The sequence below is a fragment of the Paramisgurnus dabryanus genome, chromosome 14 (genome assembly GCF_030506205.2).
Source record: "Paramisgurnus dabryanus chromosome 14, PD_genome_1.1, whole genome shotgun sequence".
Lineage (NCBI taxonomy): Eukaryota > Metazoa > Chordata > Actinopteri > Cypriniformes > Cobitidae > Paramisgurnus > Paramisgurnus dabryanus.
In genome coordinates, this window is record NC_133350.1 from 17,519,559 (window position 1) to 17,537,335 (window position 17,777).

General features: G+C 37.9%; 1 protein-coding gene across 5 annotated transcripts; it reads left to right on the forward strand.

The window, feature by feature from the left end:
* The first annotated feature begins 1,115 nt into the window (after window positions 1-1,115).
* mdm4 (MDM4 regulator of p53) lies at window positions 1,116-10,159 on the forward strand. 5 transcript variants are annotated; one of them, XM_065241390.2, is made up of 12 exons: window positions 1,128-1,274; window positions 1,454-1,599; window positions 1,969-2,060; window positions 2,155-2,229; window positions 2,479-2,612; window positions 3,234-3,283; window positions 4,322-4,386; window positions 5,677-5,782; window positions 7,233-7,393; window positions 7,533-7,721; window positions 7,815-7,883; window positions 8,018-10,159. In XM_065241390.2, exons 3-12 carry the CDS (start codon window positions 1,983-1,985, stop codon window positions 8,579-8,581), a joined length of 1,491 nt encoding a protein of 496 aa, XP_065097462.1. In that variant the 5' UTR covers window positions 1,128-1,274; window positions 1,454-1,599; window positions 1,969-1,982; the 3' UTR covers window positions 8,582-10,159. The 5 variants fall into 5 exon arrangements, with proteins under 5 accessions (XP_065097463.1, XP_065097464.1, XP_065097461.1 ...); XM_065241391.2 differs by having other exon boundaries at window positions 1,116-1,599; window positions 7,821-7,883; XM_065241392.1 differs by having other exon boundaries at window positions 1,116-1,599; window positions 7,548-7,721.
* The last annotated feature ends 7,618 nt before the right edge of the window (window positions 10,160-17,777 follow it).

Here is a 17,777-nt window from a genome sequence, read left to right on the forward strand (position 1 = left end):
TATCTTAGCTGTCATAACAATGCTCTCTCTCTCTCTTTCTTTTTCTGTATGCTTGCTTTCCTTTGTCTGAGAAATTTCAGTCATGCCCATTAATCATTACTTTATATTAACAAAGTGTATTATCTATGTAATGTATGTGTGTGATGTGCACACATTCAAGTTTTCTTTACTTTTTGTAATATATGATCATGTGGAATGCCTTGTTCTTTATGTCCTGTCGTTTAAAATTAACAGAACAAAAATGAAAAAAAGGATAATCAAGCAATTGAAGTCAAAGTTATTATACAAACTATATACATATATACAAATCTATATATATAAATAAAGCCATTAGAATTTGAAATACAATGAGGCTGAAATCCTTGTTTCTTGTGATACTCTTTTCTTATCTTGATGAATCTATCTATCTATCTATCTATCTATCTATCTATCTATCTATCTATCTTCCTCTAATTTCTCTTATGAAAAAAGCAAAACCGTAGATCTTTAATCTATAATGTATTTGTTTTTTCCTTGGCAAATAATTTAAAAAAAATTTAATCTGAGTAAAAAGAGTGTTATAAGGCACTTAAACATTAGTGTAAATGATGCACGTAATTATAAAAATGGATTTTCCAGCATTTTCCCTCATCTTCGCTTCACACCAAATCCGACAGGTGGCGCATATGTGCTTTTTGTGTACAAGTGCGTTCGACTTTATGTAGGGTTTTTTATTTTATTTTATTATTATTGAACGTAGTTGTACCATTACAACGAAAACATTAACACATAACAACAATTAGGAATAACATAAGCAGAAAAGGAAGAAGAACAAAAAATAAATAAATAAATAAAAATGATCATGGCTCAAAACAGACAAAAGTATACATTTTAAAGAAGGTGAGGACATTGTACAAATTAAGAGCTATCACAAATTAACAACATGGCAAAGATAATAAGAATGCATGTTGTACATGTTCTAAGTGCTTTCTTGTGCGCATATGTGCTTTTTGACGTTTTTTTTATTATTTCAGAAATGCAAAAATTATACAAGGAGTTATAGATAAATATACAACTCGCAACAAGTAGAAATCAAATAAACATAAAATTTAAAATGCGCATAATGTGCTTTGCACGTTGACTGACCGGCGTAATGACGTCACACGCAACGTCAACTGACAACAACTGATTTCCCAAAAAAGAAAGGACAATGAAACTATTCAACTCTAACTTTATTTATTAAAACATTGATTTTATAAACACCGGACACAATGTAATCGTTCGTAGATAACACGGTGAGTGTACGTTGGTTATGTGATGTCTAGTTTCTGGTTTTATTGTGTATGTCGCGCCTTAACAGCTCGCCCACGTTAGCCTAGCACATTAGCTTTTGTCACTTCAGTCAATAAATGTATCAAATAAACTCTCTTATTATTCACCAGTCAGTCCTATTTTAACGGTAAAGTCGTTTTAGTCTCAGAATAATATGCGGGAAAAGGGACAAAAAGTGCTCGTTTCATATTTCCTTATTTCTGGACGGCTGCAATGCGGCGTTTGGCAAACTCAAGTGCTAATACCTTACTATGGATTTCACATTTAAACCTGGTTAGCAGATATAAGGTAAGAACATACATGATTTTTGTGCCCTTAAGTGATATTTGTGATGTGTTTAACTTACCTTGCTAGCCATGATGATAGGTAACTTTACTAATTGGATATTAATACTGTAATAAGAAAATATAGGCCTTGTTTTACAAACAAGGCTAAATCCCAGACTAAAATGCATGTTTGAGTTGTTTTAACTTAAAACAGCTTGTACTGACATGTCTTAAAATAGACCAGTGTCATTGTTTAGTCTCAATATGCACACCAGTTATGTTTCTTCTGAGGAACATTAAAAGCTAGCCACCTAAATGTATTAAGGTTTACTCCTGGCTTAATCTCTTAAACCAGGGCATAAACTAAACTGCAACCTTTGTGTCTTCACAGTTCTTCACTCCATCATGACCTCACTGCCGTCTTCGTCTGATTTAACGGGGTCGAGCTCAACATGCAGGACTCTTCCTGGGGAGGGAAGTCAGGTGAGCACTGTGCACCTATTACATTTGTTTAGATTAACTTATCTATGTCATATTATAACTTATTTAAACTCATGCTCCCTGTTTGTCCATACAGGTCCACCCCAGGGCTCCTCTCCTGCAGATCCTGAGAGTAGCAGGTGCACGGGAGGAGGTGTTTACCTTGAAGGAGGTGAGGGAGCGTGTTGACTAACCTACAGGGTGTGAACAGTATAATAAAGCACGTTTACATTAAACACATGCTGAATTTTATGTAGGCCTACTCAGTATGTAGATCAATTGGTAGATTATTGCACTAGCAGCAGACAAAGCTGTTTGTTTGTTTGTTTTGCAGGGAACACACATGCTGATAAAAATGTATATTAAATCGTCTTTATAAAAGTGTCTGCCAAATGCATAAATGTAATGAATTTCACATTAGGTCATGCACTACCTGGGTCAGTACATCATGATAAAGCAGCTGTATGATAAACAAAGGCAACACATCGTCCACTGTCAAGACGACCCACTTGGAGAGTTGCTGGAAGTTGGGAGCTTTTCAGTTAAAAACCCAAGGTGAGCTTGAGTAGAATGTTTTAAGGGGACATATCATGAACATCTAACGTTTTCCATTTTTAAGTAATAATAATTGGGTCCGCAGTGCTTCCATCAATTTAGAAAATGTGAAAAAGATCAACCCAGTAACTTCGTTTTGGTAAAGCATTCTCTGCAAGCATGTGAAAAAATAGGTCATTGAAATTTGGCTCCCCTTGTGATGTCAGATGGGGATTATACCACCCCTTAATCTGCACTATTCAACCACAGCACTGCCATTTAATGCAGAGATCAGCTCATTTGCATTTAAAAGAACACACCCAAAAATTACACATTTTTGCTCACACCTACAAAGTGCCAACTTTCACATGTTATAATAAATTATCTATATGGTATTTTGAACTAAAACTTCACATACGCACTCTGGGGACACCAAAGATTTATTTGACATCTTAAAAAAAGTCTAGTGAAATGTCCTCTTTAAGATGCTTCTTATTTGTTTTGCTACGTGACTGATGGTTCATTTGTCTTCCTGTATTTTAATATTGATGTCCATTTGTCATAGTTTATGATAAAAATGCTTTTTTGTGCAAAATTAGATTGAGTTCTTATTTAATGTTTTATTTCTGCTTTGTTTTGTAGTCCTGTGTACGAGATGCTGAAGAAAAATCTATTTATATTTAATAATTCGGGTAAGTTCATGTCGCTTGTTGTTGAGTGTGATCCTTGAGATGCATATACTGTTCATTGGTGTTTAAAGATCTCACAGATTGTCATGCTGTCATATTGCACTTTTATTTCTCTCTTTCTCATTTTCATTAGCTTGATTTTTCATTTTGAGGTGTGTCTGTACGCATGTTTGAATGTGATGAGTGTGCTAAAGTGGGTATGTAAAAAATGTTTTGTATTTTTTTTCCGCATTAGTTCTGTAATTGAATTTAAGTGTCATGTACTGTTAAAATGCAGAATTCTAAGAAACCTTAAATTATTTTAATAACATTAATCTACATACATTTATTGAGTTTTCTAACAAAAACTGAGCTTTGTCATTAAAAATTCTGTCTTCTAAAATTTTAATTTTCTCACCCTCATGTTTTTACAAACCTGTATACATGTCTTTGTTTTGATGAACACGGGGGAAGATATTTTGATGAATGTTTATAACCAAACCGCTCATGAGCCCCATTCACTTTCATAGTATTCTCTTTTCCTACTATAGAAGTGAATGGGGCTCATGATGGGTTTAGTTACAAACATTCCTCAAAATATCTTCCTTTGTGTTCATCAGAAATTAAAATGTATACAGGTTTGTAACAACATGAGAGTGAGAAAAGGGTAACAGAATTTTTATTTTTGGATGAACTATCAAAAGCCCGGAGAATAGTCTGTTTTTTTACGTGTATGCGAAGGTATACACACGATTAAATGCACAGCCTTGTGAAGAAGTATAGTTTATTTGACTCGTACGAACTCAATGCGACAAAATGCAATGCATCTCCTGGGCTACATACTAAATTTTCCCATAGGCCCATTCGCAACCTACGTGTACAATGTGCATTGGCGTTTCAAAAATCCGGCGGTGCACGTGCACTGTAAACGGATCCCTCGCGTATACGTAAATCATGGACCATACTTCGGCCTTAAGTGTGACTGATGTGTGCCTGGGCAATAAAGGACAGGGTTTTTTTTCTTTTGTTTTGTTTTGTTACTGTGTCTCATTTGAAATGCAGATGCTGCAAAGAATCTTTCAGTCGACAAGGATTCTAATGAGTCTCCAAGTGAAGATCCTGGTCAGGTAAAACCACAGCATGGTGCACCGGAGAAACAGTGCCATGAACTCCTCTTTGTGGCAAACAGTTGACTATGAATCCAGTCAAAACTTCATCAATTGATTCATATTTTCTTTTTAATAAAAGGGGTGACTAGTGTAAATAGAGTAATTTGCGTCCCAATGCTAGAATCAACGTTGGAATCCAGTTGCTTGGTTATACGGCAGATTTGTTTCACTCAACTGTACTCACATTAACTTGTTAGCTTTTTTGTCTTTGCAATTTATGTTTTATTTAATATCTTATTTACATGTAAACCAGTTACCTCAGCATCTTTAAATATCCTTCCAATCTTTTAGGAGTTTTCCTTTTGTGACTGCAGTGCATTTTACCCCATAGTCTCTCATAGTGATTTATAGCTTGTTTGCCATGAAGAGAAGGGCAGCAGCTGTCTCCATCAGCCGCATTTGTACAGAGTGGCACCGTCTCTGTACTTCCCCCACGGCCGGCTTGGCCTGGTGGTCCTTCCGGTGAAGCCACCAGCATGGGCCTGGCTGATGGGGGACAGAGTACCTGTCTCTGTTTGTCTCAGAGTTTTCTTCTCTGCATCATCGCCTCTTTCGGAAGGACTGCAGGTTCCTTCTCAGTTCACTGGCCCTTTTTACACAACCTATTCCCCGTCCATCCATATGTAACACCTTTGTTTTGGACACATACTGTGTGGTTGTGAGATGATAGAATGATGTTAGGTGGGGTTGAGAGAAGCAATCTGGGATGAGGTGCTTGTTGTTAGAGTCATGCATTTGTGATTTAAGAGAGTGGCTGCAAAGGCATGGGACACTAATTTAGACTGTTTTTCCTGATTTATACACAAATATTAAAAGTGATATACATGAGATTAGATAAGTACTTAAGATAGACACTTCTTATATCGATGGTAACAGCAGCACTTTTAATCATTTTGAAAGTGCCTAATTAGTTTAGGGGTGCTCAGTCCTGTCCTTTTAGAGCTACATTCCAGAAGAGTTCGGCTCCAATCACATTTTTATTGGCATGCATGTAATATTCAGGGCTAGGTTGGATATGTATTCATAGGGATGGATCTGTACTCTGGGGGAAAGTAGACACCAGGGACAGGACTGGACACTTGTAGGCTAATCATGTGTGCAAATTTCCCATTAGTTTTCCCCTCACTCAATTGTTGAGGGTGTGGTCTCTTGTTGCCACACCTCAGGGCACCTGCTGTGAAGGAACTGCTTTCCTGCCGAGTGTCTTTTCATTACTTTGTACTGATCTTGCTTTTTCTTACCGCATAGGTGTCTGGTGTGTCGATAAGCTCTGGACAGGCGCTCAATGCTGGTTGTACAAGCACCAGTGCTATGCAGAGCTCCTCACAACGAAGACCACGCGATCCTGATGAAGGTCAGCATGAGCTAGGGGTCACATACATATACCCTGACTCCTTGGGCAATATATAACAAAAATTAGTATGCACTTAAAGATGCTGTGTGTAGCGACATCTAGAGATCAGGTTGCAAATTGCAACCAATGGCTTATACACCCACCTAAAGGATTATTAGGGACACCATGCTAATACTGTGTTTGACCCCCTTTTGCCTTCAGAACTGCCTTAATTCTATGTGGCATTGATTCAACAAGGTGCTGAAAGCATTCTTTAGAAATGTTGGCCCATATAGATAGGATAGCATCTTGCAGTTAGTTGATGGAGATTTGTGGGATGCACATCCAGGGCACCACATCCCAAAGATGCTCTAATAGGTTGAGATCTGGTGACTCTGGGGGCCATTTTAGTACAGTGAACTCATTGTCATGTTCAAGAATCCAATTAGAAATTATTTGAGCTTTGTGACATGGTGCATTATCCTGCTAGAAGTAGCCATCAGGGTACATGGTGGTCATAAAGGGATGGACATGGTAAGAAACAATGCTCAGGTTGGCCGTGGCATTTAAACAATACCCAATTGGCACTAAGGGGCCTAAAGTGTGCCAAGAAAACATCCCCCTCACCATTACACCACCACCAGCAGCCTGCACAGTGGTAAGAAGGCATGATGGATCCATGTTCTCATTCTGTTTACGCCAAATTCTCACTCTACCATCTGAATGTCTCAACAGAAATCGAGACTCATCAGATCAGGCAACATTTTTTCAGTCTTCAACTGTCCAATTTTGGTGAGCTTGTGCTGGAGATGAGTGGTACCCGGTGGGGTCTTCTGCTGTTGTAGCCCATACGCCTCAAGGTTGTGCGTGTTATGGCTTCACACATGCTTTGCTGCATACCTCAGTTGTAACGAGTGGTTATTTCAGTCAAAGTTGCTTTTCTATCAGCTTGAATCAGTCGGCCCATTCTCCTCTGACCTCTAGCATCAACAAGGCATTTTTGCCCACAGGACTGCCGAGCTCCTCACAACATGGATGTACTGGATGTTTTTCCCTTTTCACACCATTCTTTGTTAACCCTAGAAATGGTTGTGCATGAAATTCCCAGTAACTGAGCAGTTTGTGAAATACTCAGACCGGCCCTTCTGGCACCAACAACCATGCCACGCTCAAAATTGCTTAAATCACCTTTCTTTCCCATTCTGACATTCAGTTTGGAATTCAGGAGAGTGTCATGACCAGGACCACACCCCTAAATGCATTGAAGCAACTGCCATGTGATTTGTTGATTAGATAATTGCATTGAGAAATTAAACAGGTGTTCCTAATAATCCTTTAGGTGAGTGTATATCAAAAATTAGTATGCATTTAAAAGTGCTGTGTGTAGATTTGATTGACATCTAGAGGTCAGTTTGCAAATTGCAACCAATGGCTTATATATTATATGAATTAATTTAATACAATGTTACAGATTCTTCAGATGGCTTACCCAGGTCTGCTTGTAAGCGGCCAAAGCTGGATGTGACTCTGGAAGAGTGGGACCTTTCTGGGTTGCCCTGGTGGTTTCTGGGTAACCTGCGAAGTAATTACACGCGCCGGAGCAATGGTTCAACTGATATCCATACTAATCAAGTAAGAGGACAAACTGCCCAGAATATAAAACATATACTGAACTTAAAAGACAAACGCAGTTAACCCATTGAAATCTAGTCTTGTTATAGATTTAATTTATGTGTAGCGAGACTTGTCACACGCTAGACTGATAGGACAGCTCTCTCCCGGACAGGACGAAGACACTGCGATTGTTTCTGACACCACAGATGATCTGTGGTTCCTCAATGAAGCAGAGAGTGAGCAGGTGACCGTGGAAATGAAGGAAACTGTGCTGGAGCAGGGCAGTGACGCGGACTCTCCACATGAAGAGGAGGAGACTGGGAGAGAGAGTAAAGATGACAGAAAGGTCAATTTACTTGTATTTACTGTGTGTATGATTTGAATATAATAAAATGGTAGTAGAAACCCGGTACTTATAGATATTGCTCCGGACTCCTAGATGCAGGAAGATCAGGATGAGGACTCTCAGTGTTTAAGTGACGACACTGATACTGAGATCTCCACACAGGTAGAAATATCACCACTATCTTTTTAACAAAAAAATTTTCCACTGTTGAGTCCACTGTTCAGTTAGAAAAAAAAATTTTGATTCCATTTACTAATACATTTTTTAAAACTGTGCATTGTTTCCTCTTCTGGCAGGATGCTTGGCAATGCTCCGAGTGCCGTAAATTTAACACCCCTCTGCAGCGGTACTGCATGCGCTGCTGGGCTCTGCGTAAAGACTGGTACAAGGACTGTCCTCGTCTCGTGCACTCCATCTCAGTGCCAGACATCCCCGCCTGCAGTTCACATCCTCAGAGAGATGAAGATGAGGACGAGGATGATGGAATCGACATGCCTGACTGCCTCAGGACTGTGTCTGACCCGGTTGTCCTCCCCTCACACCGTGTCTCTAGAAACATCCCTCCTTCGTCCGCTTCCTCATCTAAGGGAAAAGGTCCTTTACGTCTTCGCCACTCTCAGGAGAGCTCCGAGGGTGAGAGCCAGGACATCCTGGACATGGAGACAGAGTGCCAACCAGAAGCTTTACTGGAGCCCTGCAAGCTGTGTCGGGTGCGCCCACGTAACGGCAACATCATCCACGGTCGTACCGGTCACATGATCACATGCTTTCCGTGTGCTCGCAAGCTGCACAGGTTTCACGCGCCTTGCCCGGGCTGTGGCCAGGTTATTCAGAAGGTCATCAAAACATTTATAGCGTGACAGAAATAGTGAACGATTTACAGGCACGCATGTATTATACACGGACACATTGTATACAGTATCTTTTTTTTTTGAAGGAGGCAATTAATGAACCATTGCCAGGCTAAACTGAATAGTGTAGTGTATCTAGATAGGTTTTTTTGGTGTATAGTACAAAGTAAATATAAAGACAATATAATTTAACCTCTGTCCATGTGACATACTGAAAATGGCCTCATATTGATAGTTTTGTTTTTATTAAAGAAAAAGTGGTTTTGTCTGCCTGGTGAAGAGGAGTGCTACTGCCTGTGAAGAAGGTATGGAAATGAGTCAGAAAGTGATAAAGGACCTAAATGAAATGCATGGCTTCAGTAGATGTGCCAGCATAATCTTACCTTGTACAGTCCAGATAAGATTTTATAGCATTTCTTTGGCAGGCATTTAAGAGCCCATCCAACATACTTGACCAATGTTAGTTTTATTTGAAAGAAAAATATATTTAATTTAGGCTTCTTCCCCTTCAGATTTCAGACACTTAAAGACTAAAGCCCTAGACAGCACTTCATTTTGAATTGTGTTGACGTGGTGAGGGGATTTATAAAAAAAAAGGGTGCTTTAAACCGATTAAACTGGAATATTTATTTATTTATGAACTTTTTGCATATAATGTTGTGATGGTGTCACCACTCAACAGTTGTATTACACATTACAGTGTTAAATCATTTTCTATTGTGACATACAGGAGTGACACATTATACATTGGTGACACATTATGTGTTAAAGGGACCATGGGTCATGCTTTTTAACTCTTGGTTATACGCACAGTTTTTCTGTTTGTTTGATCCCCAACCCAAATCTTTTTGTTCAATCCTCTTCTGCGTCTTTATTTGTTCCTTCCCTTCAGATTCTCCCACACCCACCCATTCACTTGTGCCTGTTAGAGAAGTATATATGCGTATATTATATGAGAGCTGTTAGTGGAAGGGTTCCTATGGGCTAATTCTCCAGATGTCCCACATTGAGCTGCCAGGTAAGGGGACATTTATAAAAAACGAAATCGCTTGGGGCACTCTAGAAAAGAGGATTTTTCTAATGAAACTTTTGAGCACTTGAGTGTTTGAAATATATTTTATGTGAATGTTTGTCATTTGTTAATCTTAATGCTGCTGTATTATACTGTACCAAAGTGGAATGTTAAGTCTCTGTTGTCTTAAGTACAGCTACAAAGGACTAAAACAAAGATTTCTGCAGTAATGTAGTCGTCAGCCACCAGAGGGCGATGGAGCCTTTTAAAATACCAAATTGCAGTCAATACATGGTACAAGTTTTTTGTTTTGCTACAATATTCCTAGTTAATATGGGAGCTGTGAAGGCTTTACTAAATATGACATTACCAGAAGTTTCCTGTATGGTACAACATTGCTGTTTCACTGCCACCATGCCACATAGTATGGAATTTGAAACCTATTTATCTTAAGTCATTGCAACTATATAATGAAGTTTGCTTAACTGTTTTACTTGATTTATGCTCAGATTCGATCTGAAGTTGTTTTGTTTTAAATTTAAAATAAATACTTTAATAAACAAGGGCATAAAAAGCTTGCTGTTTTTTCTATTAATTTGAATCCTGATTGGGGCATTCTGTAATGAAAATAATGAAAGTCTTTTCAGGATGTAATTTAAGCTTGATGAAATTTACCTAAATTTATATATTGTTAATTTTTTGAATTGATGTCGTTACATCGATACATGATAAATATTCTGGTATATTCTATATTCACTATTCTATAAGTGGAATAAATGTTTTCATGCACGTCAAAGCCTTGTGAGATGTCATGGTTATCTTTACTGAGGGTTCCCACTGGTCTTTGAAAGTTTCCGAATCTGGTGGAAATATATTAAGGCCCTGGGAAGTTTTTGATAATATACATACATGGATACAGGTCATTGAAAGTGCTTGAATCTATTTTATGCAAGAAGTTTTTTGGAAAAAATCCATATCCCTGTGTAGTGTAGGATAATATCATAAAAGTTGTAGACTTTTTAAGCACGTGCTAATTAAACTGTTCGCTTCAAATTCTTATATCTTCTGTATGCGAATGTTGATTCATACCAAAATGCTTTTTTGCATAGTTGTGTTTGACACATGAAAATGTCTCGGGTTACGTATGTAACTGTTCTTCCCTGAGAATGGAACGAGGCGCTGCGTCTCCCTTGCCATACTTCCTGCATCTCTGTAACGCCGTCTTTGCATATTTTCAGATGGCGATATACTTCCTGGCTCCCGCGTCACCCTGTTTCTGTTGTTAAGCCTCACCATTGGTTGAATTTGATATAGACATTCAGACACACTTACCCCTGGAGGTGTCCCAAAGTGTCACCACATTGACGCAGCGCGAGTTCCCTCGAAAGGGAACTGTAACAATGTATCTTAAAGGTAACACGATGTAACCTTGCTCTCACTTGAAATGTGTCCCCACATTTAGTCCTTGAATTTGAGGGTATCGGACCTGAAAAGTCCTTGAAAGGTCCTTGAATTTGACGTTAACTAAGGTGTGGGAATCCTGTTTACAGGTAGTGCTCATATTGTCAGATCAGACCATACTGAAATAGATGGTCCCGTATCTAATGGAAAAAAATACCAATATATTAACAAAACTCTTAAGCTATGTACTGGACACTTGTCGAGCATGTTTCCCTGCCTATAGCCTGTGATAGGGTATAATAGTCTCCCTTACTATACACTTTTGTGTGCAAGTTTAATCTAATTGGTTGTGCAATTTAATTGAACCTACTATTTTAGTATATAATTGACGTAACTTAAAGGAAAACACCACCGTTGTTTTATATTTTACTATGTTCTTACCTCAACTTAGATGAATTAAGACATACCTATCTTTTTTCAATGCGCGTGCACTTTTAATCTTTGTGCAGCGCTTCTTGAATGTGTTAGCATTTAGCCTAGCCCCATTCATTCCTATGGCTTCAAACAAAAGTTTTATTTTGTGCCACCATACTTACTCGTGTAACTACTCATGTAACAGTCTTTAAATAGGGAAAACATGGAAGTGTTTGGTGGCTTATAAATTCATCTCTGTTTGGAGCCATAGGAATGAATGGGGCTAGGCTAAATGCTAACACATTCACGAGGCGCTGTACAAAGATGAAAGGTGCACGCATTGAAAAAGATAGGTATGTATTAATTTGTAAAAAAAAAAAAAAGTTTAGGTAAGAACAAAGTAAAATATTGAAAAACGGTGGTGTTTTCCTTTAAAAAGTTGAAATTAACTTAATTTCTTATGATAAAGTAAGACATGTTGTTATAAAAAAAAATGTACAGTGTAATATGTCATGTAGAAAATGACAGATCTAAGTGCTGTACCTTTCCACAACAAGAACAGCAGTGACGTTCGTTTCCATTTCTAAAGATTCATTGAGGTTAAAACATTATTGGAGCATTTGAAAGATTAGCCTTTATATTATATCCGTTACATTTTAAATATGCAACACTTCATTTCCTGTGGCCTTTTGATGTTCACGATGTTTCCATGTCTGTGAAAGATGTCTAAATGAATACATGGCATTCTGCTTGTTTCTGTCCATCAGATGTGTCCAATGGAAGATGCAGTGATGTAATTGGAAATCAATAATGAAAGTGTCTCAAGGGTCAGAATCCTTGCTGAAGGATAATTGGGTTCTTCCTTTAATCGCACCTCTAATCTCTCACCATCTCAGGTCTTTACCTTAATGGCCCTACCCCATCAGGTTACATCTGTTAAACTGACAGAAACTGGCTGGTAAATGCTAAAAGGGTCCGTGCTCACACATTAACACCACATAACACATATGCCCCCTGCTATGTTAGTTAAAGAATGGTCTGTTTAGATGCGCTCGGTGTTTTAAGCATCAGTGTAGATTTTCTTTGCTTTTTTCTCAAGTTTGGGAAAAACCGCATGCCAGTTTTTCTTGAAACTCATTCTGGGTTTTTTTTGCCCTATGGCTTTCTCTCTCTTTTTTTCATTTTAGCTTTGCATGCACAAAACGCTGTGTATTCACTTGCAGTTTCAATATTTATGCAGGCATGAGTCACATTTTGTCGAGTCGTCTCGTCTTTGGCTCCGTCTCTGTTTACAATATATGATTAAGGAATATGTAGCGATTGAAACATTGGTATTGACAATGCATAAAGAAATTCTTTGACCTCAGACACCCTGTTACAATTGTATTCGTTGCAAATATTCATGCTATGGTGTATGCAAGCACATATGAAAATACAATGAGCTACTACTGTTGGAAAACTGACTTTCAGTTAATGAGATTCATACCCTAATGATAAATACTTATTAGAAATCCTGAAATAGCTTGATGCATTGGCTACTAATGGCACAGCTTAGTTCTGCATGGATAATGAATCATATACCAAAATGAAGCACACTCGACGCAGTATGAGTGATATGTCTTTGTTTTCACTGAGTTATTAGAGCCAGACAATTTAAATAATTGCAAATGAATTGAATTCATTTCCTTGCATTTTCTTTCCTGGGAAAATGGCGACAGGCACGAGTTGTGTAGCTTTTATCGTTTAGTCAATATTGTTAGACCTGCACTGATTTTTGGGTTTCTTCCAAACCAACTTTCCTATATACAGCATTGACAGAAACTGGGAACCGAAAGAAGTATTTTAGCTTTAGGTACAATGAGTTTTAGACACCCCTGCCAAATACAAGGATTTTCCTCTGATCTCTGGTTCTGTACAGACACACACTGTTTGCTTCTTGGCCTTCTTTGCACTATACAGACGGTGCAATATTTTTTGTCATCTTATAAGATTATGATAGATCACACCATGTGGATCTAATAAACTTGGGTAGGACATTTGATAATGACATCTATTGTTCTAGTAGGCCTACATATCATATATTTTGAGAAATGTTTGTTACCAAATTGTTTGTGGACCCCATTTACTTCCATAGTAGTCTTTTTCCTACTATAAAAGTGAATGGGGGCCACGAACAGTTTGGTTACAAACATTTCTCAAAATATCTTCCTTTGTGTTCATCAAAACAACAAAATTTATGCAGGTTTGTAACAAAATGAGAGTGAGTAAAAGATGACAGAATTTTCATTTTTGGTGAACTATCCCTTTAAGACGTGCTAGTGCCGTAATAAAAGGATAGCTGAGGACTGTTTTAAAGGGCGTGTTGCAGGTTAACCACCACTGTCGATTAATGGGTACATAAATCACTCAAGATATGTGTATCATTTTTAAAATGTCTCAAAAATGGTCTTAAAGAACACTTTTTTTACGTTTTTGGTATTAACGGTTTTTTTAGGCAATTCTGCGATGACGTCACGCTGGGGAGAAGTGGAGAAAGCCTCAGCCAGAGCCATAGAGATAGATGAGACATTTATTGCTGTTTAATACTTGCGTATACAATTTGGAAATCATATATACATCGTAGGAAATATATAATGTGTTATACTGCAAAGATACCATGCTAATTATTATTTATGATATCTTTGGAGATAAATAAAACTTCGCAAATCTGCTGATTTGATCCATTCATGTCCTGACCACCAGGCTAGAGATTTTTAAACATCCTTAATCCACACTTACTAGTCTATCAAATAATATCTCAAATATATTGTTTTGTGAAATAAAAGGATGCTTTGTTATATTGTTTATGCGATTATAACGAATCACACGATCATTTTATACGCAGCAGTCAGCAGCTGCAGCACACTCGGATCCGACCGCATACATACTGTAATAAACAGGCGTTCGGCGGCTTTTTACATCACGACAGACTATGCCATTTGAGGAGGAACCGCTCATTGATCACCGTATTTTTATAAATCCTGTACATGTTTGGACCCGCCGAACAGGTTGAGCACTTTCATATACTTTGTTGAGCAGAGAGGCTGCACTTTGACCAGCGGGCTGCGGGAACCGGCGCACATCACGCCGCCAGACGGTGTTGTTAACTCGAAACGTATAACTATTATCAGATCGACCCACCGGGAAAGTCCCGACTCTCTCGATTGCCATTCCGCTACTGGCTGTAAGAAAGCGAGTGCGTTTGGGTCGCTGGTCCCCGCGAACAGATGTGACGTGCCTCACTCACCTTCCAGGATTAGAGACATGCTGCCAAAACCGTTTGTGCTGAAGATCGCATAAAGTTACACCCATTTCAGGCAGGATCATGGACCCCCTCAAGCCAGCATGCACGAGTATGTTAATTGTTTGTTTACTTTCTACACGAAGATATGCTAACGTTATGCTATCTGGCTGTCTGCCTATCTCTCTATACTAGCCTATCCATCTGTCTGTCTGTCTGTCTGTCTGTCTGTCTGTTTGTCTGTCTGTCTGTCTGTCTGTCTGTCTGTCTGTCTGTCTGTCTATCTATCTATCTATCTATCTATCTATCTATCTATCTATCTATCTATCTATCTATCTATCCATCTATTTATCTATAATCTGCGCTATCAGAACTGTACTTTACTCGTCTTTCTATAGTCATTCTCAATGCTCTCAATGCGGCTTTGGTAAATTCTCTCCCCAGCGTGACGTCATACAGTGCGTTGTGGGGGAAAGGAGAATCATTGCAAACCGCTGCACTTTTTCATACTTTTTCGGGTTTTGTGATACCCAACAACATAAAATACAATGGATAACACTTTAAATGGTTATTACACACAAGCAAGTTGCACAAATTCGTAAAAAAAAGAACCTGCAACACACACTTTAAGAATTTGCCACAAAATGAAAGTTATTATTTATTATTACATAGCTTGTTGGAATGCTTGATTCTGATTGGCCAGTCGCGTCATTTGCAGGTTTGTTATTCCCCAACAACCGCTCTAAACTAATTACACAGAGTAACGCGGATGTGGCAAATCATTTTGACAGGTACAGTTTAATGTTACACAAAATTCAATATAAATATGTATTTTAATAACATATGACATTATATTGACAAATTATTAAACCAAATAGTGTGTTCGTGCATGGACCCACTTTTTATAACCAATATTTTCTCTAATTTAACGGATACGTCTGTTCACTTCATCATTCAAATCTATTCCACTATAAATGCACGGATAAATTAAACAAACTCTGTTACGTGTTTTAGCTACAGCCTTGACTTTCACGCTGCTGTTTCCTCGACTCCATTCCATTCGAGTCCATAAAAATGTAAACTCCATTTCGTGGTTTGGCTACTTTCTTCTGCAATCCCGCCATATGCAATTCTGTGGCCCGCCTGCGCGACACACCAGGTAAACTTTTAGGCTATTAAAGCAATTCTGTTTAGTTAAAATGCACCAAAATACAAAAAGTTTTCGTATCTGTTTTACTTGATTTATGCTCAGATAAGTTATGGGATAAACGAAGCTTTTCGAAGCTTTGAATCAATCGAACCAATTGCTTCGTAAATTGATTCAGTTTTTCGAAGCGTTCGAAACACCATACACGCTGACGACACCTGCTGGTCAAAATAGTGTAAAAGCAGCAAGATCTGTCCAAATAATTTACACTTTTTACAAAATTAAAGCAAGATTGTTCTAAAAATATGTTTTTTAAAAGAAAAATAAATTATTGAATTTAATTAAGACATAATTAAAAGTGTATTCTGTGTTTTTAGTTTTATTTATGGCAAACAAATCATTAAAACGAACTCCCTTTTTAATATGCACATTTTTGTCATTAGATCTGTCTATAAACAAAAGGTAGACAAAATGGTTGTGTCATTAGTCAGAAGGATGAATGTTTTATAAACTTTACAATAAAACTGAACCGAGTTCACCTACACTGGTCATGGTGATCAACTCACCCTAGTGGTGAATCGTCGGATTTTCGAAACGTTTCGAAACAGTTATGACGTAATGAAGCCTCGTTTGCTAAAATCGCTTGACTTTGGTCAGTTTGAAACAAGCAAAAATTATTTTGTGTTAAATGTAAAATAAATACATTAATAAACAAGGGAATAAAATGCTTGCTGTCATCTACTCCAGCACATGTTTTGGACCAACCCACAATTTATTTATTTTTGCTTCAGACGCCTATGTGTGTTTGTTACGAGTTTTCCTCGTGTAGAAAACTACAGAAATATAACAGCATATGGTATGAGCATGAGTAAATAATACAAGAATATTCTTTTTTGGGTGAACAGTTTCATTCATATCGTCGAATGGAAATATGGAGTGTAGGTGTGAACATGAGAGGTGTTGAGATTTCTCACGTGCCCCACCTAAAACAGCCCGGTTCTACTCCATTAACCAGTGTCACTTCCCATTTCTGGGCTCTTGCTCCCCTGTTCCATATTCCATTATCTTACTCACACGGGCTGGCTTCCTTTCCCTTATGGGGAAATCGATAGCCACACTAAATAGATTTCACAATCAATTTTTCTATCATCGTTCCACAAAGCTGCTTCCTGGCTTTGAAAACGGGAGCACTTTCATGAAAAAGGAAAAGAGAGCAACCGAATATTTCAAGTGTATAGTTTGTGTTGGTCGGGTCACTGAAGGTTCAGTATTATAATCAGGTTGGTGGGGGGGTTCTGTCCGTTTAAAGATACCTAAATATCCTAACCATTTGTGAAGAATGAGTCCTTTGGTCAGTGATGTGCGCTGGATTGAAGAAAGTTTGGCATTTTGCAATGGATTCAAGTAGTTTAAAAAAAATCAAAACTGCCAGCTTTTAAAACTTGTCTTTAAATCATTCATTGTTAATTTGATCACATATTTGTCACCTTAATTTTCCTACTAAAAAGAATGATCATACTCTGTATATAAGTGACACGTTCTCTTTAAAGTTCTATAACTATCATTAATCTTAATGATTAAGCAAGTAATAGACCAAATGTCACATTGTATCAGTCAGCCAGTGTACCATTTAATAGTGAATTATGTTTTGGGCTAAGCTTAAAGCATTTAAGTATAGCTTGTTTCTCTATCTCCTATTAATCAGGACATTTAGTCAATGATGTCATTCATTTGGTTATTTGACAATCTAACCAGTTATGCACTATAGAGCTATATATGCAGCTAAAATGTTGTATAAGGAATTGCTATGCATTGGTTGTAATGTTCCTTTGATCTTGCACTGTAAAAATGTTTTCGTATTCCCTCCATTAAGCGTCAAGGTTACGGTTCAGTGGTGCATTGAGCCTTATGCTTTGGCATTTCCAGCTTTAATAGGTTGGAATGGGTCCAC